This window comes from Hibiscus syriacus, unplaced genomic scaffold (genome assembly GCF_006381635.1).
Source record: "Hibiscus syriacus cultivar Baekdansim isolate YM2019G1 unplaced genomic scaffold, ASM638163v2 tig00110794_pilon, whole genome shotgun sequence".
Classification (NCBI taxonomy): Eukaryota; Viridiplantae; Streptophyta; class Magnoliopsida; order Malvales; family Malvaceae; genus Hibiscus; species Hibiscus syriacus.
In genome coordinates this window covers 1,197,526-1,223,055 of record NW_024062865.1, presented here as the reverse complement: position 1 = coordinate 1,223,055, position 25,530 = coordinate 1,197,526, and the positions used below count along the sequence as shown (strand labels likewise).

Genomic DNA, 25,530 nt, shown 5'->3' with positions numbered 1-25,530 from the left:
AGTCGGGCTAAACCATTCAGCACTTCACTGCGTTAATTAAGTCCTTACCTGATTTAGTAAAATAGTATTGATTTATTCTATACTATTATTACATTTTAAATAATTCAGAGTTATTATTAAATTGTGTGACGAGTTAATTTATACAAAATTTTTGAATCATTCAATATTTGAATTATTTAATATTTAATTATTTTAAAATAAACAAACAACCCGTTAATCTAACAACTGTTTCACAGTATTTTTTTTAAAACAAAACTTGAGAACAAAATATAATATATAAAACGGCGAAAACAGGTAAATGACTTTATGCTTTGGAATTTTTTTCTTTTTGGGTAAACTACATTATTTCTCACTGAATTTTACTCTTTCTCTTATTTTACTTACTATATTTTCAATTTGTTAATTTATTCACTGAACTTTTTAATTGTTTTTTATCCTTCTGAATTATTTTATTATTATTTTGGTATGACGTGGTGTTTTTTTTTATTATTTAATATAAATATAATTTAAAATATAAAAGAAAAATAGATGGTGGTCGTCCACTGTTCGTCAATGTTGGACGTCATTGTCGACAGTCATAGATGGTGATTGTTTCATCCCATATTTCATAGGCCATTTTTTCTCGACCCCTGAGTTTGAATTCAACCTTCATTTTTTAGGCATATACTCTTAATCCGATCAAAAGTGAGAAAATCGAAATATTGGCCCTCGTTAACCTCCTTAGATGAAAGTCGTTCGGTCCCATATTTCATGAGTCGCTTCGTCTCGACCCTTTGAGTCTGAATTCAACTTCCATCTTGTCAGAACATGCTCTGAAGTCCACGAATAGGAGATCAAAAGTGAGGAAACCGAAATATTTTAGTCGAGATTCACGGGTTTTGGATCATATTTCGGTGAAACAACCACCAGATTCAGACTCAGTGTGTCAAAGCGAGTCTGTTGATACAATTTGAGATCAAACGATTTCCGGTTCCGAATACCAACAGTAGTCGACAGTGATGAGAAGAGGCAGTAGTGATGTTATAGATGGTGGAGAAGTGAAAATATTATTTTATTATTTATTTTTGAATTATTTTTATATTTTAATAATAAAAATATCACGTCATAGAATTATAATAACAAAATAATTTGTAGTGATTAAAACATGAACAATTCAAAAGTGTAGTAAGTAAATTGAAAACATTGAAAGTACAGTGAGTAATTAGGAGATAGAATAAAGTTTGGTGATAAATAGAGTAGTTAACCCTTCTTTTTTGACCCTTTTTAGAATTGCGGGATATGGGAAATTTCAAATTTGCCCAAGTGTGTGCTTGCTTTTCAAATAGAGAGGCCTCTTTTAATTTTGGATGAAGTACATTAGAGGTCACTAAATTATAGTAAAATGATATTTTAGTCAGATAACTTTCAAATATTATATAATGGTCAGTAATCCTCCCAAATATTTACAAAATGGAATTAAATTTATTGAACAATTACACGGTATTCATTAAATTTATTGAACTATAACAAAATGGTCATCAAATTTATCGAAATATATTACTATTTATAACATCAAAGGGATCATTTTGTAACAATTTGATCAATTTAATAATCACTTTATAACATTTTTAAATACCATATTTTTACAGGGGCAATTAGTATTAAATAATTCATTCTCTTTGACGATTTGTTTCTTTTAATCTTTTTCCACAATAAAGTTATGGAATTCTTTAACATAAATTTAAACACATGTTTTCTGTTTTTAAATTTCATGCTCCTAGAGTAATAGTTGATTTAACATACAAATTGGACAAAGCCGATCGAACATTCTTTTTGTTTTCCCTTAGGAACACAAAAACCAAAACATGACCAACTCTAAAATAGTATGATCACATCTTGTCCCAACACTGACTGATGTATACGAAGGGCAAATGTTCGTCTTGAAATCTAAATTTATTTATATTAGTATTTTATTCTATTGACGGTGTTTATCTTAAAATTTTATTTATATTCATATTTATGTTATCAATATATATGCGTTCATCCTAAAAAATATTTCTGTATCCGCTGCTACCTATCAACCCACCCTAGAAGACCAAACATGCATAGCCAGTAGTAAAAATTGCAGCTTTGGAAAGAAATTGGGCACTTAGCTGCCACGGTTGCTGTCTTTGCTGAAGTCCAGACACCAACACTTGTGATCAGATATAGAGATCTCGCATACTTCATAAATCAATGACGTTATTAAAGTTTGGCTTTAAATCAGGTTTGATTGGTGATTGATTCCCTTGAATATTAGAACATACCGTGTTTCCCAAATTAGAATCGATCACAAGTACTGAAAAAATACTGGCATCATCCTAAGTTCATACTCAACATTGGACATTTCACACAAACATATTACACGTCTCCGCTAAGGAAAATAAAATAAAATGCAATTTGTGTGAATTAACGCAAAGAGGGATCAGTCTTTCATCAACTTGTCACTATCTTTGCTCAATTCAGAAATCATTTGAAGAAAAAGTATCTTGAATCGAATGCTTCATTAAAAGTACATCAAATTCGTCGACAAATGAATGTCAGCCTCCCCGAGCTTCTCTTCTCGTGGCATCATGAAGCAATTCAATGTCTACTCCATCTGGAGGTAGCTGAACATATCTCACAACCGAACCTCTGATAAAACAGTTCCTCACTGAAAGCTGTCAATGGACAGAAACACGTCAATTCAATTGATCATTGCATACACAACACAAGTAGACAAAAGAAATAAAAAAAGTTAAAAAATATACAATTTAAAAATAAAAGATGAGTTAACCAAAAAACTAGCAAAATCTAAATCATAAATGATCAACAGATTCTATTTGTGTTTGATGCACTACGAGATCACTGCACTTTTAAAGAGTGACACTGAGTTTGACAGTTTTATCTGGATCCAACATAAAAGGATCTTTCCTAGCAGCAAACAAGTTGGATTACATTGCTACTCTTTTTCAAGCATTATGGGGAAAGATCAATTACTATATGGGGATGTTAGCATCAATGAATGATCGTTTCCCTTCAGAAATAGGATTACCTCCTATTTAGATTACTTAGCACATTACTGATAATGTCAATTTTTTTATTTGGTTCAGTTAATCGAATATAATTGGAATGTCATTTGAGAAAATATATAAACAAACTGGAGAGTTTGTTTCGTTAGTGTTTATCATCATTTCATTGGCATAGCACAGGGCAGAGAAAAGAGGATTCCTCACTTCTTTCTCTCATTCAAAACAGTGCATGAGACTTTCATCTCGCACGTTTGCGAACCCACATGGGAGAAATAATGGGAATACGTAGGGATTTGATTCAAACCATTCACGCAAAGCAAAAAAGTAAAGAAAGACCTTAACAGAGGTAAAGAGTGAGCATTTGAGAAGCAAGGAAGTAATGGAGAGTGAAATTTTTAACTACGATGACAGGTTTTGGACTTTGGGCTGCCGAAAAAGGAAAATTTTACTGGACTCACCACGTATAGAGAAGTAAAGCAATGGCGAATAGTATACTAATCAACGGCTACATTATGAAGTACCTATATTGGCAAAGCACCCAATGGTAGATAGGTGGTGTAAAGTAGGCTACAGAGAGACAACCTAAATAAAGGAAGGCGGAATGAAAAAAAAGGGGGGGATTCACAAGCCCTAAATTCAGCTTCCATCATCTCATGTTTATACAATCCCTTTTTTTAAAAGAGCCGAAATGAAGGAAGGAATAGAAACTAAAAAGATCCCTAAATTTTTATTCTAATTCCTTGATAAAACCCCAACGATGATAAGAAAATGGAGGCGGAAATCAATTAGCAGAGAAAAGGGGGGGTATACCATGTGAGGATACTTGTCTTGATCGACAACCCTAGTGTTCTCGAGCTTGATATTGAGGTATTGATCGACGGAGTGAAGGGTTCCTCTAATTGCTAAATCATTCTTCAGCTCCACCGTCACTTCTCTTCCCACTAAGTCCTTGAAATACGAAAAGAACAACTGCAACCCCGCAACAATAGAAGGAGCGAAAATAAATTAGAGCAAAGCCCATTGGGTTAGGGCAAATAGCTATGAACTCAAATGAATTTAAAAATAATTTTGCCCGCTAGAAAAAAAAATACTTATACGAAAAAGAGCGAAAGAAAAGAAGATTTACCATGATTTTGATCCCTCTAACCAAAAGAAGTTAGTTTTCTGGGTTTTGTTGCGATTAGCAATTTGATAACTGGACTTGTACAACCGAGTTGCAAACTAAATACAACGAATTACATACTACTCCGTTTCTTAATTACCGATATAGCCTCGTCTTTCACACCGGAATACGAGGTTTTTCCGGCATTTTTTGAGTGGTTAAATATTTCCATTAGTACACATGACATTATACTTTTATTTGATAAATATAATTTTTATATTTCAAAATCTAAAATTTTAAATCATGATTCAAATGATATATAACTAACATAATCAAATTATAAAAAATTAAAAGGACTAACTAAATAACAAAACTAAATTTATAATTTATAAATAATATAATGATTATTTACAAATTTAACTTAACAAATTTAATGATTTTCATCTTGAATCAAGAGTGAAATTTCAAAAATTAAAAAGCATGACAACTAAAAATAATTAAATAATATGTTAAGCCTAAAAAACAATAATTTTTGTTAGAGATTTGGATTTTTCAATAAGAGCTTAGTTTATTTTTTAAGGTATATAAAAAAATATCAAGATGTAAGGAATGAATAAGCTTCACTTATGGAAACACTTCTCATTCACAATACAAAGGAAACATAGAGGCACAAAATGAGAATTGCATTTACGGATTCAAAAATGAGAAAACCGAAATATTTCAGTCGATATTCACAGATTTTGAGATATTTTTAAATGAAACAATTAAATTCGGGTTCAGCATGTCAAATCGAGTGTCTCAGTAAAAAAATGCCATGTCATAGAATAATAAAAAATAATTTGTAGTGACCAAAACATGAACAATCCTAAAGTTTAGTGAGTAAATTGGAAAAATTGAGAGTGCAATGAGTGAAATATGAGAGAGAAATAAGTTCAATGAGAAATTGTGTAGTTTACTCTTCTTCTTTTTTGACCCTTTTTATTTTATTTTTTTTGAAAATAGTCATCTTTTCATTAACTTAAAATAGCATAGTTACAATAACTTCAAATAAATAAGATGGGACATCATATGTGAAGGACATTGAGGAGGAAGTGGAAGATGCAAATTGCGCCAATGTATGAGCTGCCATATCAGTCGACCGTCTGATGGAATGGAGGCAAAAATCCGGGTAAGTGTCAAGAATGTAGCGGGCCTCAACCAAAATAAAACGGAGAACAGACATGTCCAATTGATACAATAACCTTGGAAAATCCCAATTCAATGACAAGGCGGAGATCTAAACAAATAGCATGAGATTCGATAGAACCCACATTCCAAGGACAATCGATACAAGAAGCTCGACCTACCAAGACATAACCATCAGAATCACATATCGCCGCCCCAACAACCATAGCACCATCATCAAGTAGGCAGACACCATCGACATTTAACTTAACAAAATTCGGAGGAGGTTTACGCCAAGAACTCGAATGGATAGTTGACGAAGAACTGACCACGATTGGAGTTTGAGCATTAGTTAGAAGTGTGCAAATTCGGATATCAAATCCATCTAATTTGAAAATTTCGGTATCCGGTCTCAGAAAAAAGTTAGATATATGAATTTTCGAATAGTTTGGCATATTTATATTTTAGTCAAAGAGTTTATTCAACGGGTCTTGAAATCCTACACCTAAATCCATAGAAAAAAAATAAAAAAAATAAATGGGTAAACTACACTTAAACTATTAGTTTCGTTTCGTTTTAGTACATAAACTTTCATTTGTTTCAAAGTTATATGTAACGTTTACTTTTTGTTTTATTTTAATACTCGTAGTTAAAAATTTAATGGAACTACTGCATGACATTTTTTTTATGAGTAAATTACATTATTTATTACTTAACTATCTTCTTACTTCTATTTTGGTCACTAAAGTTTAAAAAATTTCAATTTAACTACTCAACTTTCAAATTGCCTATGTTTTAATCATTCTAATTTATTTTATTAATAGTTTTTGTGATATGACATTTTTTATTATTTTATTAATATATAATTAAAATAAAAAATTAAATTTTGAAAGTTAGAGTGGTTAAATTAAGAGTAATTTGAAAGTTAAATAATTAAATTAAAAAAATAAATTTTAGTGACCAAAATAGGATTGAGAAGATAGTTGAGTGATGAATGATATAATTTACCCCAAAAAATGTCATGTTGTAACAATTCCGCTATTTTTTTACGGCGAGATACCAAAACGAAACAAAAAGTAAATGTTAGATATGATTTTAAAACAAATAGAAATGTAAGTATGAAAACAAAACAAAACAGATAATTTTAGTGCTAAACGTATAGTTTACCCAAAACAAATTTGTTAGTTCGATATTTAATTGCTTATATATAACCGTCTCATCAATATATGTTGACTTATTTTATGTCACATTTTTCATTTATATTTATAAACGAGTAAATATATATTTAGGTAAATCATGTATTAAGTCACTTAATTTATCTATATTTGAATATTGAAAAATAGAGTTGAAAACTTATTTTTTAATTTAAATATATAATTGATTTTTGTAGTATTTTAGAAAATGAATTGTTTTACTATTTTTAATTATAAAATTGAGTCAAATCTACCATTCAAATGACCTTAACGTACATTCAACCCCTCTGAAGCGGGCTCTGTGGTCCCCATCCAGATTTTTATAACTGCTCCGTTCCAGTGTACCGAATCAAACCAAGGGTGTGTCCGAGAGTCGCTGAAGAATTCAATAAAAGACAGCCACCATGTACGGGTGTGTGTTCCAGGGTGCCCAGCCTGGAATCTCAAGGCATCGCTTGCCACAGACACTAAAACTTCTCTCAATCCTTACGAAATCGGATCCATAAATCGAGATTTTCAATCATAAACACTTTCAATTCCTTCACTTATTACATCTAAAAGCGAAAGTCGGGAGGGAAAATACAGGATCTCGAGCTCTAATGATGGATGAGTGTTTGGTTCTGTGTTAAAAAACAGTTCAAAGAGGAGTTTTGGGAATTTTAAACAGCTGGGATCTCTCCATAAATAAATAAATAAAAGGAGAAATGATCAAACTTTCCTTAATGGCTTCTCACGGGTGCCCTCCTGGCCCTGGACTTGAACAAGGCGTCAGCAGGGTGATCAAGGTGATTTTTCTTTCGTGCTGTTTTCTTTTCTATTTTGTTTAATTTTTTTCAGCAATTACCAATCATTTTAGCAGGAATATTTTCGATTTATTGGATTCTTTCCCTATTCCTTGATAAAGTCAAATCGATTTTTATTAGAACTTTTCTATTGAATGTTTACTGTTTCCACAAGCGCAGGAATGGCCATCTTCCTTTCCAAGTAAAATAATGAAACCAGAGATGGTGCGAACAAGTCCCTTCGATCTGAAGTGCAATGGAATCCAAGGGCAGCCAAAAACGGTTCCCCTTCTTTGTGAGCCTAAACTGATCGTCCATGTTGATCCAAAAGCACAAACACCTGTGGTTATTGATAAACCAGGTCTGAAACTTGTTGCTTGTTCCCTATGGACTAGTTATATCTTTTGCTATGTGCATAGGGAAGGACTTAAAACCAATTATTGTTCTTAAGAGTGTACAAACATATATATATATATATATATATTTCTCATAACACCATAAAGAATGTGTCTTTATGGCATTAAGTTTCACTAACTAACAATGCAATTAAAAATCCTGTTTCAACTTGGTCACAGGTTGTTTATTGGAATTCAGATGAAAACTCAAATCTTTGGCATGATTCTCTTTTTGACACAATTGGAAAGAGTAAAAAGAAATGATGAAATAAGCTATAGCATAGATATGAAAGGTGATTCTTTAAGGGATATAAAAGTGTTAGGAGCTAGATTAGTTGATTCCAATCAATAAAGTACTACAACAATTTTTGAGGGTGATATAGGCTAGGTATATGCATTTTCGATGTCAGTTCCTTTTATATTTTTGCTCAACGAGACTCAGGGAGTTATTTCATAATGATTATCCCAACCCTGCTTTGTTTGCAGTTGCTTATCTAGAGACATCACTCTTTAGCTCTGGGATAGCCGAGAAGTGCGCGTTACATGAAAAGTTCTTGAAATTTCTTATGTCTGGATTAAAGGATGTGGACAGAGGGGAACTTGATTTATCTTTGCTATCTGATTTGATTCAACCATTGATGTTTGGTGTGCATCAGCAGCCTTATGCTTCTCTAATTTATCCAAACAGCAATTTTGATGCCCAGAAGCCTCTTCCAGGCTTTGTAGGAGAGATGGACTGTGATTCAAAACTTGCAGTTAATTCAGATGGTCAACTTGTATTTGGGAATAGTGGGACCGAGATAAAAGACATCCTTTCAGTTGTTGCTGAATTTCACTTATCAAGCAACTCAACTAAATGGAGAATGCAGTCAGGATTGGTCCCATACTTCTACTGGTATGGATACTGATACTTAAACCCTCTTGCTTTAAATAGTTGCTAATAAACACTACTGTTGATTTCATTGTTGTTCGAATGTCATGTGACCACAAGGTCTTCTGATAAACAGGAAACGGAGCAAAAAAGCACATGCTAGTACCTGCCTCTCACCGCAGTTTGAACTTTCCAGTGTTGCACCTCCAAAAAGGTATGTGACTGATCATATGTTTCAAGAATGCTTCATTGTCCTTATGAATTCCCTTTCTATGGCCATTATTCTACTAGTTAATATAACGGAAACTGTCAACTATAAATAATTGGAAATTATCTTATTTTGAGATCTTTAAATCTAGGCCTAGAGTTTCTCTCACAAAGGAATAATGATTTGTGAGATGCAACTCTTCATTCATGTTAATTGCAACTCACTTTTTGGCAGTCCTGAGATATTCATGAACATCTGCAAAATCTATAGTTCTTGGTGCTTTCTTTCAACCGATTTTGTTTAAAATGTGTTTTTGTGCAACTCACTTTTTGGCAGTCCTGAGGAACTCAAACTCAAGCCATCGCGAAAAAAGAAGACGTCCAAGAAGTTAACCAGGGAGAGAAATCTCTACACAGCAAATTATTTCCATGCATGTGAGACCCTTCTTTCTTTGATGGTAAATAAGCGACGGGATAGAAAAACAGCAATTCTTTCCCTGAAGAAATCTGGCCCTGAACTTCCTCGCCTCTTGGCCCAATTCTCCGTCGGCATTGCCGGGACTGGTCTTGCTGTTCTTTTTTCTCTTCTTTGTGAGGTAGCTTACACCAGAGCTCCATTCTGTACATCTAAACTCTTTAGCACCAGCCTCGGGTTCGGGCTAGTTTGGCTCTCATGGGCAATTAACAGACTAAGGGACACAATTGTACAAATGAGCAAGAATGCTAGCAAGTCGAGTCTGAAGGAAAAAGAGTTGCTTAAGAGAGTCGAGAAGAGTGTTAACGACATCTACTTCAGGGCTGGAACGTTGATGGCTATAGCAATGCTAAGGTTTGCTTGAATTCTGAAGACAACTCATATTTCAACAACAAAACCTTGACATCTATGCTAATCCGTTATGGACTTGTGATGATCTTGAGCTCATATGAGGAGGACCTCATCGACCTTGCATATATTTAAACTACGATTCGTCATTGCCGGAGCGTATGCTCCTCGGAATTAGGTATCTCATAGAAATGGAAGTGTTCAGAACAAATATAGGTGGTTGGGGAGGGGGGACTTGAAAGTGACTACTAGAACTGGTACTAGTCGTAAATATATTCTTCATGCAAAGAAAGATGACCGGTTATGGTGAGCTTACCTGGAACTGCAGCCTTTTCAAATGACTGTTATTTTAAATATATTGAAAGCTTCAGTTGTGATTTTTGGATGTAGAAGGAATGAAAAGGCATGCTATCCGCAAATCCATTGCTGGAAACGAATGAAAATAATCCAATACTTAATTTAATTTTTTTAAATTTTCTGGTGATCTTTTTGGCATTTTCATTTTCAATTTACTATTCATATTCAGGGTTAGTGATTGTTCTTTCCAACAATGTTGTATCCAAGATTCGAACTTGAATTCTCTTTTGAGGAATAAAATGTGCCTTACCACCAACTTTTAACATTTTTGCTAGTTTTCAAGTGATGTGTTATAATTTCAAAATAACCCATCATTAAAAGACCAAAAATAAATTTCGAAATTAACATAAAAAATTTAAGATTAAATTAAGAAAAATTATGAAATTTATAGATTAAATAAAGAACAAAAAAGCTAAACTCACTTGGTTTAAGTTGATTTGCGATCACTAACTATAAGATGCTAGGGTAGGGTTGTTGTCAGATTAATCTCGTTTATGCTATTTATAATAATCATTTAAAATTAAGAGATAATTTGTTTGGAAATTGTTCTCATGTGTAAATTATGTATAAAGTCAAATTTATTTAATAATCTCAATTATTAAAGAAAATGATGTTTGTTTATAAAATTTTAGATTTAAAATGTATATGCATTATAATTACCTGAATTATTGAAATATATATATATATAAAGTCTCATTCTTCAAATTTATTCTCTCGAGCAATTATATATAACAGGAGCCTAAAATCAAAATCTGACCTATTCCGGTGTAAGAGTGGCAGTGCGTGATGAAACGTGCACTCTTCGCGTACCTTGGGTAAAACTTAAATAAAGCTCATCTTCTTCCCAAATCCTAAATCTCTTTCGCTCTCATATCTAATTCGGCAATTTTGGAATCAAATTACCTCCGTTTTCTCCTACAATGTGATCCTGGTTATGAGGAACGAATGTTGTGACCAAAGGTCTTCAAACATAAGGGCTCATTTGTTTCGAGTTTCACTTTAATGATGGTTCTATGGGGCGGCCTTGCTGCTTGAGTGCAACCGCTCTCTATCTTCTTGGGAGGAGCAGTGGCAGGTTAGATTTCTATCAATCTATCTTATAAATAAGGGTAATAAACCAATGATTTGCTCATACTATTTGTAAATATCAAAATTCAGTAGCGGATAACTTTATACATCCTTTGCAACGCATTGGCTGAAGTGATTATGATCAATTGAAACCTGTAGTAAAATCATATCAAATGCGTTGGAATGATTGTTACAAAAATTGTTAATCTAATTCTATGATTAATAACGGTGGAACAGGGATGCGGAGCTTCTCAAGACGGTAACTCGAGTCAATCAGCTTAAAGAATTGGGTAATTAACCAATGATTGTTTTATAGCATATCAATGTTGAAGAGGATTGCTTTTTCATTTGTCAATTGTTTAAGAATTTATTGATTATTTTGCAAATTAATAACAGAGAACATCCTAGGTAAATGTGAATGTGGATATAAGTTCGATCTCCTTGGTCCTTTTTGTTTCAGCTAGGTTGTTCCCCCATTAGAAATGAAAGGGTCCATCCACCTTAAAGAGTAACTGATTAAAAATGGATGGTGGAGACATGAATTTTATTGGTGGTCTGCATTTTCACTTGTTATGACTCTTTAGAATTGTTCATCATAAAATTAATGCTAGGTGATACACTTAATGTAGACATGTATCTTGATGATACCATATTTCTTTCAGCTCAATTGCTTGACCTTGAAAGTAAAATGATTCCTAAAATTGTTTCAATCTCTGGAATAGTTGGTTCTGAGACACCAATAATTTGTCTGCACAGTGGATTAAGAGGTGTCATAGTAGAGGAAACGGTAATATTTTTTAATTAAAAGAGCGTTGATTGCTATTTCTTTTTTTAGTCCTTTTTTCTACTTGTGTATATTAATTCTTGTTTAGGTGTCCTTAGGCTGAACAACATTTTCTAAAGCATAATGATGCTGGTTCGTGGATACAAGATTCCGCATTGATGCTTTCTATGTGTAAAGAAGTCCCACGGTACCTGGTTAGAACATATTTCTCTCTGTCTTTTAGTTTGACTTTTGTGCTGAAATTATTCCTCTATGGTTGCTTGGGTTCTTAAGGTGTTTTGTCTTTTGAAGTAACTCTCGAGGGATTATGTTGTGCTGCATAAGAATTAAAGTTGTTAATATAGTGTATTTTCTGAAAACGTCTTTAATCATTAATTATAGGATGATGGGACTGGTCATGTATATGTAGTGGGTGCTCGTGTTGCAGCAGGTTTTGCACTCACGGTTGGAAATGAAGTATTTGAAGAGTCAGGTCGTTCAATTGTACGTGGAACACTAGACTAACTCCAAGGTCTCAAGGTATCTTTTCCCTGTCCCTAAAGTGTTTTTTTTAATGGTGACATGTTGAGTTAAAGGCTATAAAAAGAGGCATTGAAATATTTTTGTCATCACGTTGGGAATTTGTTGGTAGGTTGATTGTTGAGAGTGATTGTAAGTCTGCAGTGGAATGGATTCAGGCCCCGGTTTTGGCTCCTGTTTTTTTCTCGCCTCTAGTTTATCAGATTTCGACTCTCGTCAATGGTAAGGTACATTCAGTGAGGTTGATTCCAAGGGCGTGCAATGGGGAGGCAGACAATTTAGCAAAGAAAGGGATAGGTTAGTTGTTAGGATTCAACTGTGGTTTTTCTGGTCCAGTGTGAAGTTTTTTATGGAAGGAGGAGTTTTTAAGTTTTATGTACTGCAATTTGGTGTAATGGTTAAATCTTATGTAACTTTTCATTATTAATAAAATTTAAGGCACTCTTTTCCTCCTTCCGCTGATTAAGGAGCTTAATATCAAGCTCCATTAATCAAGAAGGGGGTTTTTAACGAGGCCTTCCATTCCTATCAAAAAAAAAATGGTGAAATGTTCAATCAAGCAGCTTTAATGGTCAATTTTTCTTTTAGATGCTTGGAGTCAAGCGAATTGAGAGGGTGCTTCCCACTGGTTATTCTTTAACTGTTGTTGGAGAGGTATGTTTTTAAATAACAATTGGCTTTGTTGTTAGAAAATGATGCAGAAAGATAAATGCAGATTCAAACATTCAGAAATGTCATCAGTATATTACATGATATACTTGGTGCAGCCTGCTCTTTCTGATCCATGCTTTTAAGTTGAAATTCCTGGATAAATGGTCATTAAAGTATCTTATTCATTTTTTATGGTAGGAGTTCCTTTTTCTTTTTAATAGAAGGAAAAAATGCTAGATTATTCCCTAGTAAATCGGAATACTTAGGTTTCACTTGTTGTCCAGCCTGATGCATGTATCCTATAAAGTGCTAAATGAAGAGAATGTTATATTTAAATGTGATTGGATGTGTAAAGTCTTATCCTAAAACATGAAATGCTGGTGCTGAACGAGTGATATTACCCGGTGCTAGTATTTGAAGGCTCATGGCACAGTTTTGGCTTTGACTGGAAGTTTAAGCTGCAGCTCCTAAAAAATACCAATATCTTTTTTTATCAATAATTACCAAACCTTGAGCTGATCCCTGATGGCAGAAAGACTTTTTCCCCCCTAATATTATTTATTTCATTTTAAGATCAATTTCAAATTACAGATCTTCCATTGACCTGCCAGATTTCTGTCAACACATTTTGCTACAGGCGACTTCAAGCAGGTTATTTCTTTAGCATATTTAAGATATCAAGCTTTCCTTTGAAGGTTTACTATTCCAGCTTTCATTTTTTTCTTTACTTCAAGAAGCTTCCACCCAGATAGCAGGTTTTCATAACTTTGTGTAGTATTCTCCCTTGTAGCTTTTAGGTGGCAATTGTGGGCATTGAAAGATAACTTAGATAGTTTGATGTGCGAAAATTCTTGGAGAGTTGTCAAATATTGCAGCTTAAATTATCCAAATAATGAATTGAAGTTATGCTTAGAGCATCTTGAGTTAATGAATTCGAATAATGTATACAGAGCTTTTGAATTCAAAGCTGTGTCATACATGATGTGTTCTAACATCATAGCTTTATATGAGTGCCTCGCAGTTCACCTTGTATCATCAAAAGAATTAATACATAACTCATAACAGCAGTTAATATTCAAGGTCATACTGCACTTTTACTCTCTTTATATCATCAAACACTTGCACTCTTTGTATCTTTGCTTAATCACCATGGACCATCACACCATGGTAAATCTATATCTTCACCCTGTACATCACTGCATGTTGGTTTGTTTTACTCGAAGAATCAGATAATTAACAGTGCTGCTCTTTTTTAATGTCTAAATGTAATGAAACTTTTATTAGAACCTTTTGAGTTTGAGATGTTTCATGATCTAGAAAGCTGCAGCTTTTTTAGCTCATTATCCATATTTGGGTTACATAGTTGGTTCATGTACTATTTGTAATTCTCTCTCCCCTATACATGGTAAGGCTGTCAAGGATGACATTGGCACAATTTGGATTCAGAATCCACAAAAAGGGCCTTTTTACGTGTCCCCAAAATCTATTGATCAACTCTGCAAGAGAGGTTGGTTATGGGGGGGTTTTGTGTATGTTTGCTAGTGGTAGTAGTATCGTGTATGATGTAAACTCTAATGTAATATGGTTGTGTTATTCAATAAAATTTTGAGACACTCTTTTCCTCCTTCCAATGTCCTGTGAAATAGTGTATATTTCATAGGTTATGAAGGGGTGTTTTAATGAGGTCTCCTATTTCTATAAAAAAAAAATTGATCAACTCGTTTCCAACCTTGGGAAGTGAGCAAGGTTGTAAATATTTCAGTCTCAGTGATTCCTTTATATCGCATGCATAAGTTTTGGTGATTATTTCAAAAAATGAAGAAATTGACAGTGGGTTATTTATTAGGTGGTGCAAATACGCATCATTTGGACTGACTATCTTTGGTGTCTTTCTAATTACCAAGCATGCAATCCATTATGTTTTAGAGAGAAGACACAGGCGGGAATTGCGGCAAAGATATGCTCGATGATTTTTTGTTTTACTTGTTGAGAAAACTATATAAATTGACCAATCTCTTTTTAAGAGGCGCGTATTTAAGTGACCACTTTTGTTATATTCTGTAACAATAAACTGAACTGTTAAAAAAATCACTCAGGGTTCTTGCTGCTGCAGCTAAGACAGCAGGCTAAAATGATGAAGGTAACTCTCTATCTGTCTAATCGTCTCTGAAGGATGTTATTGTTCATGGTTTTGTCTGTATAAGATGTGGGTTTTTGTAGATTCAACTTGTGAAGCTGAAAGTGGAACAGAAATCAATCAAGACCGTGCAATGCCAAATCTATAAGTAATATGTCTTGAGCAAAAGTACAATGCTGTTTTATACAGTAAGTCATCTAGTTATATTTTCTTGATTAAAGCATATGAAACTGTTAAATCGCCCGTCTAGCTGTGATCTCTATCTATAGTCTATACTAGTTTGTTCCTTAGTACTAAGATTTAATGGGATATTACTCGCTGTGAGGATAAAGGCTGTAGGACTTAATGCTCAAGCTGAGATTAGGGGAAAAGAAAAGAAAAGGCATTATCTACCAAATCAATTGTCAGTACTCAGTACCCAGTCTGCTGGTAAACTTACGTTGAATCAGTCACTTCCTCTGCTTAAGATTTGTTTTGCCTCACTGTGAGTTGCAAGTAAAATTTATGCCTTGTGTTGGGGGCTAGATGGGGGGGGGGGAAGAGTCATTTGTACTCTTCTTTTTCTTTTTCCCTCCCTTGCCTCACTGAGGCGTCATGCCAATGGCAACAGAAAGGTTTCTCAAAAATATTAATATTTATGTTTGACCTATATGTAAAGTTTGTAAACTTTGTTAGATTCTTTGATTCTAGCATGTGAGATGATAGGCATTGTTCTTAAGCAAATTTTGGCTTTTGTTTCTTCACATCCAACTTTAAACTTAAGACTCATGATATTACTTGTTTCTGTTTTGGAATTTTTGATTCATAATGAATGAATGGCCGATTGCTAATCATATGCAGGTGCGGTCATATGTGCTGTTGTATGACATGCTCTTCAAACTTAACCAACTGTCCGCTTTGCCGGAGGCGAATTGAGCAGGTCATAAAAGTCTTCCGCCATTGAAACCTTTGTTTATGAGATTTAATAAGTTGCAGTCATACCAACCGGGAAATCAGGGTATTTATCTTTTTGTCGGAGGTAAGATTTTCAATAGTTTAGAATCCTTTTAACTAGATACTTCTCCTTTCTGTAAAACAATTAGCTTGATGTCCCTCAAATACTTAGATTAATATCCAAATATCATTCAAATGATAAATGGTTGCAATTTAATGACGGAAGCACAGGAAGGTTATTTATATTGAGGTTACAAAGATAGTTTAATATTAGCCCTAGATTTAAAACATAAAGGAAACTTATAATCACAACCATCCAAAACATTTATAATATTTAATCAAACTGAAAAAAAAATATTACTCCTGTGTCAATTTTCCTTTTCTTCAGTGTTAACTTGAGCTGAAGGTGAAATTATGTGCTTTCATTGTAGGGCAGTTCAATTCTCAGAAATGGTAGAATGAGAGATAAAGGGGATTGTCGTCACTAGAGATGAATATTTTACATGTAATTGTTATACATAAAGAAACGCTGAATGAGTAAAATTTATGTGTTTAATGATGAACATTCTTCATACAATCGAGTGAACAACTTTTTTAAAAAATAATAATAATAAAAACTAGTATTTTATTTTTAAAAAAAATTACTTCATCAATTTAATTTGCATTTTTTCAAACATCATATTTTAAAATCAAATTCAAACTCATAACTTAATAAAAATTAAACTATTTTTTTCAATTCATAATTTTATAAATTCTCTCAAATTTTCTTTCTTTTCTTTTAATAGTTTAGGATGTTTATAATATAAAATATTTTCATAAATTTATTAATTATTAATAATACACACCCCTTATAATGCAGTTGTTCGAACCTACAATATCAAGAAAGAACAACATTTCCTATAACTTAATGGATTTCTCAAATTTTCTTTTTTAAAATACTAATTTTAAATTTTTAAAATAATACATAGTATAGAGACCTCGATTTATGTAACATGCTTAAAGCATATAATGAAGTAAGAACGTCTAGAAAGATGAGATCATGAACTAGCAGCAGATGCCGTGTGTTGATATTGTGAAACGAATAAGGAAGGTTGTAAAAACGTCAACAAAATTTAAAAAAAAAAATCAAAGAATCTAATGCCAACACTAAAAAATTACGTTAAATTTCCTCCAATGGCATTTTCATCCGTCCAATTCTCTAAAATTAATTCTACAATCTAGACGAAGAAAAGTGGAAAGAAAGGTAAATATTTCTGCCGGGAGTAGATTTTTATGAAAACAAATCAAAAGGCTGATTTTCACTGTCAAAACTCAAACGCTCTCTCGCACATTCACTTCCTGAATTTTCTAGTAAATTATACTGTTCCCAGATTTTGTATTGGACGGACGGTGTTGCAGCAATTACCCACGTAAGAAACAAAACTTTGAAGCGGCGTCGTCACCCACTCGCGACGTCCGTAACGTCTCTAGTTTTATAGATGGAGCAAATATATTTGATCTACCATGGATGATTTGTACTTTTTAGTTTGAATAAAAAATTGCGATAAATGATAATCGACTTAAGAGAATATTTGATCATGAGTAGAAGAAGAAATGACGTTTAGATTACAAAAAGTTTGACCTCTTTATTAGTTTTAATTAAAATATTTATAGTGATCTTCAGATATAATATTATTATAATTATTTATATAATAAGTTAGATAGATATGATAATCACCTATATCTATCTATAAATCTTATTAATACACTATAACCTATTTAAAGGTTAATAGCATTTTTTGTCTCTATAGGTACAAAATTCTTTAATAACTCTAATAGAGGAATCTATCTAGATCTTTCTATAAATTAACATGGGAGGTATAACAAATTTCTTTGATTTCCCAACGCCAATCCAACACAACTCGTCTCCAGTTGAGTGGTAATCATAAAAGCGGCTTATGGGTTGGTCATCTGCCCCCAACTTCCAAAACATTGTGGTTTTCCCCTTGCATTATGTCATCGTCAATGGAAACGAGTCAAAGAACATCCCCCCAAAGGCGTGTGCGAGAAAATCTTCAGGGCAATCGCTTTGGGTCCTTCTACTTTCACCACCCTTTATCGTAGAATCACAAGCCTTCAACAACGAAAAAAAAAACTCTCACAACTCCACCATTACCAAACTCTGTGAAGCTGGCATCTCCACACTTCCCTAAACCTACTGCAGGCAGTGATCGAGAAGCAACCATTCCCATCGGCTTTGACTATATCAGTGGCCATTCACACGGCAAGTCCAACCCCACAAAGAAGTGTTGCGGAAGACGGCTATCAGATAGAGCAAAATTGCAACTGATAATTTGAGAAAATAAAATTGAAGATAAAAGAGACACAAAATTTACGTGGAAAACCCCTAAAATATTTAGGGTAAAAACCACGGGCAACGGTAGAAGAATTTCACTATGAGAAAATAAGAATTACAACCTCTCTCGATCTACCAAGGAGAAAACAATGATAATTCTCTCTAGATAAAAAGGAGAAAACAACTCTCAAGAAACTCTCTAAAATCTCTATAGTATTGGAAGAAAGCTAGAATGCTTTGGGATGATTATGAAGCTAAATGAGCTAGGGTATTTATAGTTGAAAACTAAGGACTAATTTGTAAATACCCTAAAGTTTAATGACTAAATTATGATTTAGCCATTGTCCAAAAAATCAACAAAACAGCTCATTTTTTCGGTGCATTTAATATGCACCTTTCGGTGCTTAGTCAACAATCTCCCACTTGAAGATTTGATTTGAACAATCATATCTTCACACCATTCTTTCTACCTTGTACCATCATGTTGCTTACGTCTCTGAAAGGCCACAAGAGGATCGACACCAAGTAAATTTATCGGTATTGATCGCTTTCGTCATGAAATCTGCTATGTTGTCTTTGGTATGAATCTTCTGCATATCTACCGTCCCTTCTTCCACATTTTCACGAATGAAATGGTATTGAACTCGTATGTGCTTTGTCCTTGAATGAAATGCTGGATTCCTTGCTAGATGCAAGGCGCTTTGACTGTCACAAAACAGAGAAACATACTCTTGATTGTGCCCAAGCTCCTCCAATAGCATCTTCAACCAAATTGCTTCTTTACTGGCTTGTGTAGCTGCTACATATTCTGCCTCTGTTGTGGACGTAACCACGACTGACTGCAATTTTGAAACCCAACTTACAGCTCCACCAGCAATTTTAAACACATATCCTGTAGTAGATTTGCTTTTATCCAAATCCCCTGCATAGTCAGAATCTACATAACCATTGATTAGTAAGTTTGATCCTCCATAACATAATGCAACATTTGAGGTCCCTTTGATGTATCTCAGGATCCTCTTCACTGTATTCCAATGCTCTTTGCATGGATTCGCCATGTACCGACTAACCACTCCCACTACTTGTGCAATGTCTGGTCTTGTGCATATCATAGCGAACATTAAACTTCCCACTGCTGATGCATACGGTACTCGAGACATCTCCATCCTCTCTTCTTCACTGCTAGGACTCATACTGGAGGATAATTTGAAGTTAATAGGAAGAGGGGTAGAAATTGGCTTACAATCTTGCATGCTGAATCGTGACAAGATCTTCTTCAAGTAATTCTTTTGTGAAAGCCAAATCTTCCTATTACTTCTGTCTCGATGAATTTGCATCCCTAGAATCTTGTTTGCTGATCCCAAGTCCTTCATTTCAAATTCCCTAGCCAGTTGTGCCTTCAATTCTTCAATATGATCTTTGTTGGGTCCTACAACCAACATGTCATCCACATACAACAGCAATATAACAAAATCGTTATCACCAGACCTCTTAAAATAAGCACAAGGGTCTGCATTAAGTCTGTTGTATCCAAGGCACATAATGAAGAAATCAAATCTCTTATACCAACACATCGGCGCCTGCTTTAGACCGTACAGAGATTTGTTCAACCTGCAAACCAAGTTCTTCTTTTCTTTTTCTTCAAATCCTTCAGGCTGGAGCATGTAAATCTCTTCTTCAAGATTTCCATGAAGAAAAGCTGTTTTAACATCTAGTTGCTCTAGATGTAAGTTCAATGTAGCACACATTGCCAAAATTACTCGAACTGTTGTTAGTCGAACCACAGGAGAAAATATTTCATTGAAATCAATACCTTATTTTTGAGCATATCCTTTGACCACCAATCTTGCACGATACCTCTCAACTTGATCGTCACCATTTCGCTTGATTTTGAAGACCCATTTGTTACCAATTGGCTTCCTTCCTTGTGGTAGTGGCACAAGGTCCCATTTATTATTTTTATGAAGGGCTTCGATTTCCTCTTGCATCGCCATCATCCATAGTGAAGCATCTGAGTTGTTTATTGCCTTTTGGTATGTTGATGGCTCACCGTCCTCTGTTAAAAGGCAGTATGCAATATTACCTTCTATAACATAATCTGAGTGCCAATTGGGACGTCTTCTCACACGATCTGATTGACGAGTTGTTGCAGTTTCAGAACTCTCTGGTTCTTGTTCATCATATGTTGGTTCTGCTTCAGAAGAATCTCCTTGTTCAACCTCCTTTTTCACATGTATATGTGTAGTCTCTGACTTTTCAGCGTTATCATCGTCTTTTTTTCTTTGTAGCTTATCTTCTACAAAGATAACATCCATGCTAATGGTCACTTTGCGGGCAGTGGGATCCCATAAGCGATACCCCTTGACTCCATCAGCATACCCCAAGAATTTGTATTTCCTGGATTTTGGATCCAGCTTTGAGATTTCTTGGGAGTTGTACATCACATACACAATACTTCCAAATACATGGAGGTTTGAATAATCAGTTGGTTTACCAGTCCACATCTCCATTGGTGTCTTCAGCTCTATTGCAGTTGATGGAGCTCGATTCACCAAATAACAGGCGGTATTGACTGCTTCTGCCCATAATGATTTTTCTAGGCCTGCATCCCTCAACATTGCTCGTGTTCTTTCTAACAAGGTTCTGTTCATCCGCTCTGCCACTTCATTTTGTTGAGGAGTGTTCGCCACTGTGAACTGTCTTTTGATGCCTTCTCTCCTGCAAAAGTCATCAAATTCTTCGCTTGTATATTCTCCTCCATTATCTGTTCTGAAACACTTGATCTTATTTCCAGAATCAAGTTTCACCCGTGCTTTGAAGTTTTTGAAAGTTGCAAACACATCTGACTTCTTCTTAATAGGGTACACCCAACATCTCCTGGAGTAGTCATCAATAAATGAGACAAAGTATTTTGCTCCGCCTAGGGATGTGACCGGTGCTTGCCATACGTCAGAGTGAACTAATTCTAGAACATTTTCGCCTCTAAAATTTGATGTGTTGAATTTCAACCGGTGTTGCTTACTTGTTATACAATGCTCACACAAAGGAAGTGATACATTTGTTAAGTTGGGAAGTAGCTTTTGCTCCACAAGGACTTTCATTCCTTGTTCTGACATGTGTCCAAGTTTCTTATGCCATAGCATTGCAGAATCTGAACTACATGAGGCAACAGAGGCTTCTGCTTCTAACAAAGTCTCTCCCTTCAGCATGTACAAGTTTGCAGCTATCTTTTCGCCTTTCAGCACCACAAGCGCTCCACGGAACACCTTCATGATTCCTTTTTGTGTTTCAATCTTGCTTGCATTATTATCCAACAATCCGTAGGATAATAAATTTTTCTTCAGGCCTTTCACGTGCCGCACATCTCGAACAACTATAATTGTTCCATCATACATCTTCAATTTGATGGTTCTTACGCCAACGATATCTAAGACATGATCATTGCAACTATAAACAGATCCTCCTGAGACAGGTTCATAATGATGGAACCATTCTCTTCTTGAGGTCATGTGATATGTTGCTCCTGAATCAATGAGCTATATATCTGCAAATCGTTTTCTTCCTTCCACGGTGGTTGACGCTTCACAGCATAGAGCATCTCCATCATCTGAAGTGTTTGCGGTATTGCCTTGTGGATTGGAGTTTTTATTGAGACTCCAACAATCCTTCTTCAAGTGACCCTTCTTTCCACAGTGGTAGCACTTTAAATTCTTCTTGCTTCTCGACTTCGATCTACCATGTTTGTGACTGCTGCTTTGGCCACGTTCTGTTGATCTCCCTCTCATCGTTGTCAATGCCTCTGTTTGTTGCAGATTTACTTGTCCGTCTTCCTTGTTCTTGCGCCGATTTTCTTCTTGTAGAACAGCAGCTGCAACGTCATCGAAGACTAGACTGGTGACATTATTGTTTGTCAAGTTGATGATGAGTTGATCATACGAATTCGATAGACTTTGAAGTAGAAGTTCAGCACGTTCGTGTTCTCCTATTTTACAGCTTAAGGATGTAAGCTGAGAAAATAAGGTGTTCAGTGTATTTAAGTGCTCTGTCACTGAAGTAGATTCTGGCATACGGAGAGTGTACAATTTCCTTTTAAGGAAAATTTTATTGTGCAACGATGTGGCCTCGTACAATTTGGTGAGATGATCCCATATCTCCTTAGCTGTCTTCTTCTCCTCGATGCTTGACAATACTTCATCTGCTAATGCTAGATGAAAGTTTGCCATAGCATTTCCGTCCATCTCGTTCTATTTGTTGTCATCTGCGAAATCCACCGGCCTTTCATTGATAGTCGCTAGACACCCGTCTTTCCTCAGGATGGCCCTCATCTTCAATTTCCACAGTGAGAAATTTCTCCCATTGAATTTTTCAATATCAAATTTCGTTGTCAAAGCTTCTATTACGGATAGCTCCCACTATTTCACTATCGTGAATAATTCTCTGGAACCTTCAAAGAATGGGTAATACATTCTTACTTTCTTATGTTGGAGGATCCACCTTTTGGTGGCAACCACAAAGACAATAAGCAGATATTACCCACTCTAATCTAGCTCGGATACCAATTGTTGCGGAAGACGGCTATCAGATAGAGCAAAATTGCAACTGATAATTTGAGAAAATAAAATTGAAGATAAAAGAGACAAAATTTACGTGGAAAACCCCTAAAATATTTAGGGTAAAAACCACTAAAATATTTAGGGTAAAAACCACGGGCAACGGTAGAAGAATTTCACTATGAGAAAATAAGAATTACAACCTCTCTCGATCTACTAAGGAGAAAACAATGATAATTCTCTCTAGATAAAAAGGAGAAAACAACTCTCAAGAAACTCTCTAAAATCTCTCTAGTATTGGAAGAAAGCTAGAATGCTTTGGGATGATTTTGAAGCTAAACGAGCTAGGGTATTTATAGTTGAAAACTAAGGACTAATTTGTAAATACCCTAAAGTTTAATGACTAAATTATGATTTAGCCATTGTCCAAAAAATCAACAAAACAACTCATTTTTTTTCGGTGCATTTAATATGCACCAAACTCTGTGAAGCTGGCATCTCCACACTTCCCTAAACCTACTACAGGCAGTGATCGAGAAGCAGCCACTCCCATCGGCTTTGACTATATCAGTGGCCATTCACACGGCAAGTCCAACCCCACAAAGAAGTACGTTTCGTTTGATGAATTTATCGCTCAAACGAAGAAGAGGGTCATGTCAGATGAGGAGGATTTGGACATGGAGGTGGTGGTGGTGGAATTTGGTCAGAATCATTGCTTTCTCAATTAGAATTCTACTTCTGGTATCTATGGTGACGGAGAATTCCTTCAACAACAGTGAATAAACAGGCGATTCTCCACGTATTTCTGCTGGGAATGGGATCAATTTGAAACAATATATTTGTACTACGTTATTTTCTCAAATAAAAACATCGTTATTAAAAAAATAAAAAATATCATATCATTACTTCGGTTACTTTTTTAATAGTTGGGTATCAAACTGAAATCTAAATTAAATGTTATGTATGATTTAAAAAAATTGAGTACCAAAGTAGATCAAAAATAATAGTTTATGTACTAAACTTGTAGTTCATCCTTAATTAATTTAAGTGATAGAATATCAAGTATCTATTCTAAGTACTCTAAACTATTTGACAATGAACACTCAATCACCCTTGCAGTCGCTAGTACTCAAACTCATAACTTCTAAGAATAATAGTGATTCATTTAACCACTAAAATAAATTGGTTTGTGCAAATATCAAGTCTTTTAAAAGGTAATATTAGTTTTTAAAATTTAAATTCGAATAATTACATTTACATAGTATATATATTCTTAAGAAATTAAAAAGAAATTTAAACATATATAATATTATAATAATTTCAAACTACAATAATAATAATAATAATAATAATAATAATAATAATAATATATGTTCGGGACGTCATTCATGGGTTTGTCAAACAGGCCCTCATCTTTAGCTCTATCTTGGCCCAAATAGCATGAATTAGGGTCCAAATCATCGCAGAATGAAGACATTACCATTTTTAAGCCTCAGGCCCCAACTTTAAATATTTTTTAATATCTTTAATTCTATTTTTTGAATATTTTAAATTAGGTCGTCCTTATATAATTTTAAAAATATTCTTATCAAGACTTCCAATTTTTAATTGGAACCCTAATTTTTCTTTTAAGAAAATCTCAATCAACCCTACAGTTTTCTTATATAAACTTCAATTTTCAAAAAATATAATTAAACCCCAAAATATTTAGTCAAAATGTCAACATAAAAAGGATCAAATAGTATTAATTAATTTAATATAGGGCGAAATGAGAGCCTGAATCAAAAGTCAATTGCTAGAAAGGTAGATACAGTTAATTATAAATAAACAAAACTCGCTGCCAAAGCTGGCGCTGCTGGTGCTCCTAAACATGCAATTTGTAACAAGGACGCTTACTGCATTAGCCCAGACTCTGTAATTTTGCTCTTCAATTCGTTTCGTTTCGTTTGGTGTGATATAGATGAACTTTTATACATTATAAATTTAAAAAATAGATCGAATTGCGCCGCTCTTTTTAGGTTTTCCCTTGTTGTTTTAAATCTTGAACCACTCTCCCTTTTATATTTTTGTTCAGCCGACGGTGATACTAATCTTAGTGTTAGTTGTCGATTGTTGATGTTTCTTATTATTTATTTATTTTTATATTATTTATTTATTTTTCTTTTAACTTTTTAGTTTTCAATAACTTTACTTTTGTGACACGTTTTTCCTATCTTTATGGCACGTTTTCAGGCGTTTGGTCGTTCTTTTTATTTCTATATTTTTTCAGTGTTAGATTTGACAATGGATGGATTAATTAAGATGATACTTATTTATTATTCTGATGATCTTCTCTGCTTTAAACCCTCGTATTGGATTGGGATACGTGGTTGCATTCGTGGATAGTTTCCCACGTCGTTTGACTCTGATATGCGATTTGTCGGTGGTATTTTAGTAGTTTGCATCTCCTTTTGTGATTAATTTGTCAATGCAGTAAGATATATTCGCATCTATATTTGTTTGAGTATTTTAGTTTGATTTTTTAACATTTTCCTTATATGTTCATTGCAAGTGGCTATTTTTTGTTTTAATGGTAATTGGGAAATATTTTAATTATGTGTTTAATTTAATGTTATGGTTGTAAATTGTAA

General features: G+C 34.1%; 2 protein-coding genes and 1 pseudogene across 2 annotated transcripts; 2 read left to right on the top strand and 1 right to left on the bottom strand.

Annotated features, from left to right (window-relative positions):
- Positions 1 to 2,414: 2,414 nt before the first annotated feature.
- LOC120141245 (sm-like protein LSM2) lies at positions 2,415 to 4,261 on the bottom strand. Its single transcript, XM_039156174.1, has 3 exons — positions 4,156 to 4,261; positions 3,840 to 3,998; positions 2,415 to 2,678 (listed from the first exon to the last, which is right to left on the bottom strand). Exons 1-3 carry the CDS (start codon positions 4,156 to 4,158, stop codon positions 2,559 to 2,561), a joined length of 282 nt encoding a protein of 93 aa, XP_039012105.1. The 5' UTR covers positions 4,159 to 4,261; the 3' UTR covers positions 2,415 to 2,558.
- Positions 4,262 to 6,915: 2,654 nt separating this feature from the next.
- On the top strand, positions 6,916 to 9,945 carry LOC120141242. Its single transcript, XM_039156173.1, has 5 exons — positions 6,916 to 7,273; positions 7,451 to 7,631; positions 8,152 to 8,560; positions 8,673 to 8,750; positions 9,081 to 9,945. Exons 1-5 carry the CDS (start codon positions 7,193 to 7,195, stop codon positions 9,580 to 9,582), a joined length of 1,251 nt encoding a protein of 416 aa, XP_039012104.1. The 5' UTR covers positions 6,916 to 7,192; the 3' UTR covers positions 9,583 to 9,945.
- A 980-nt stretch (positions 9,946 to 10,925) lies between these two features.
- On the top strand, positions 10,926 to 16,241 carry LOC120141243 (annotated as a pseudogene).
- Positions 16,242 to 25,530: the final 9,289 nt, after the last annotated feature.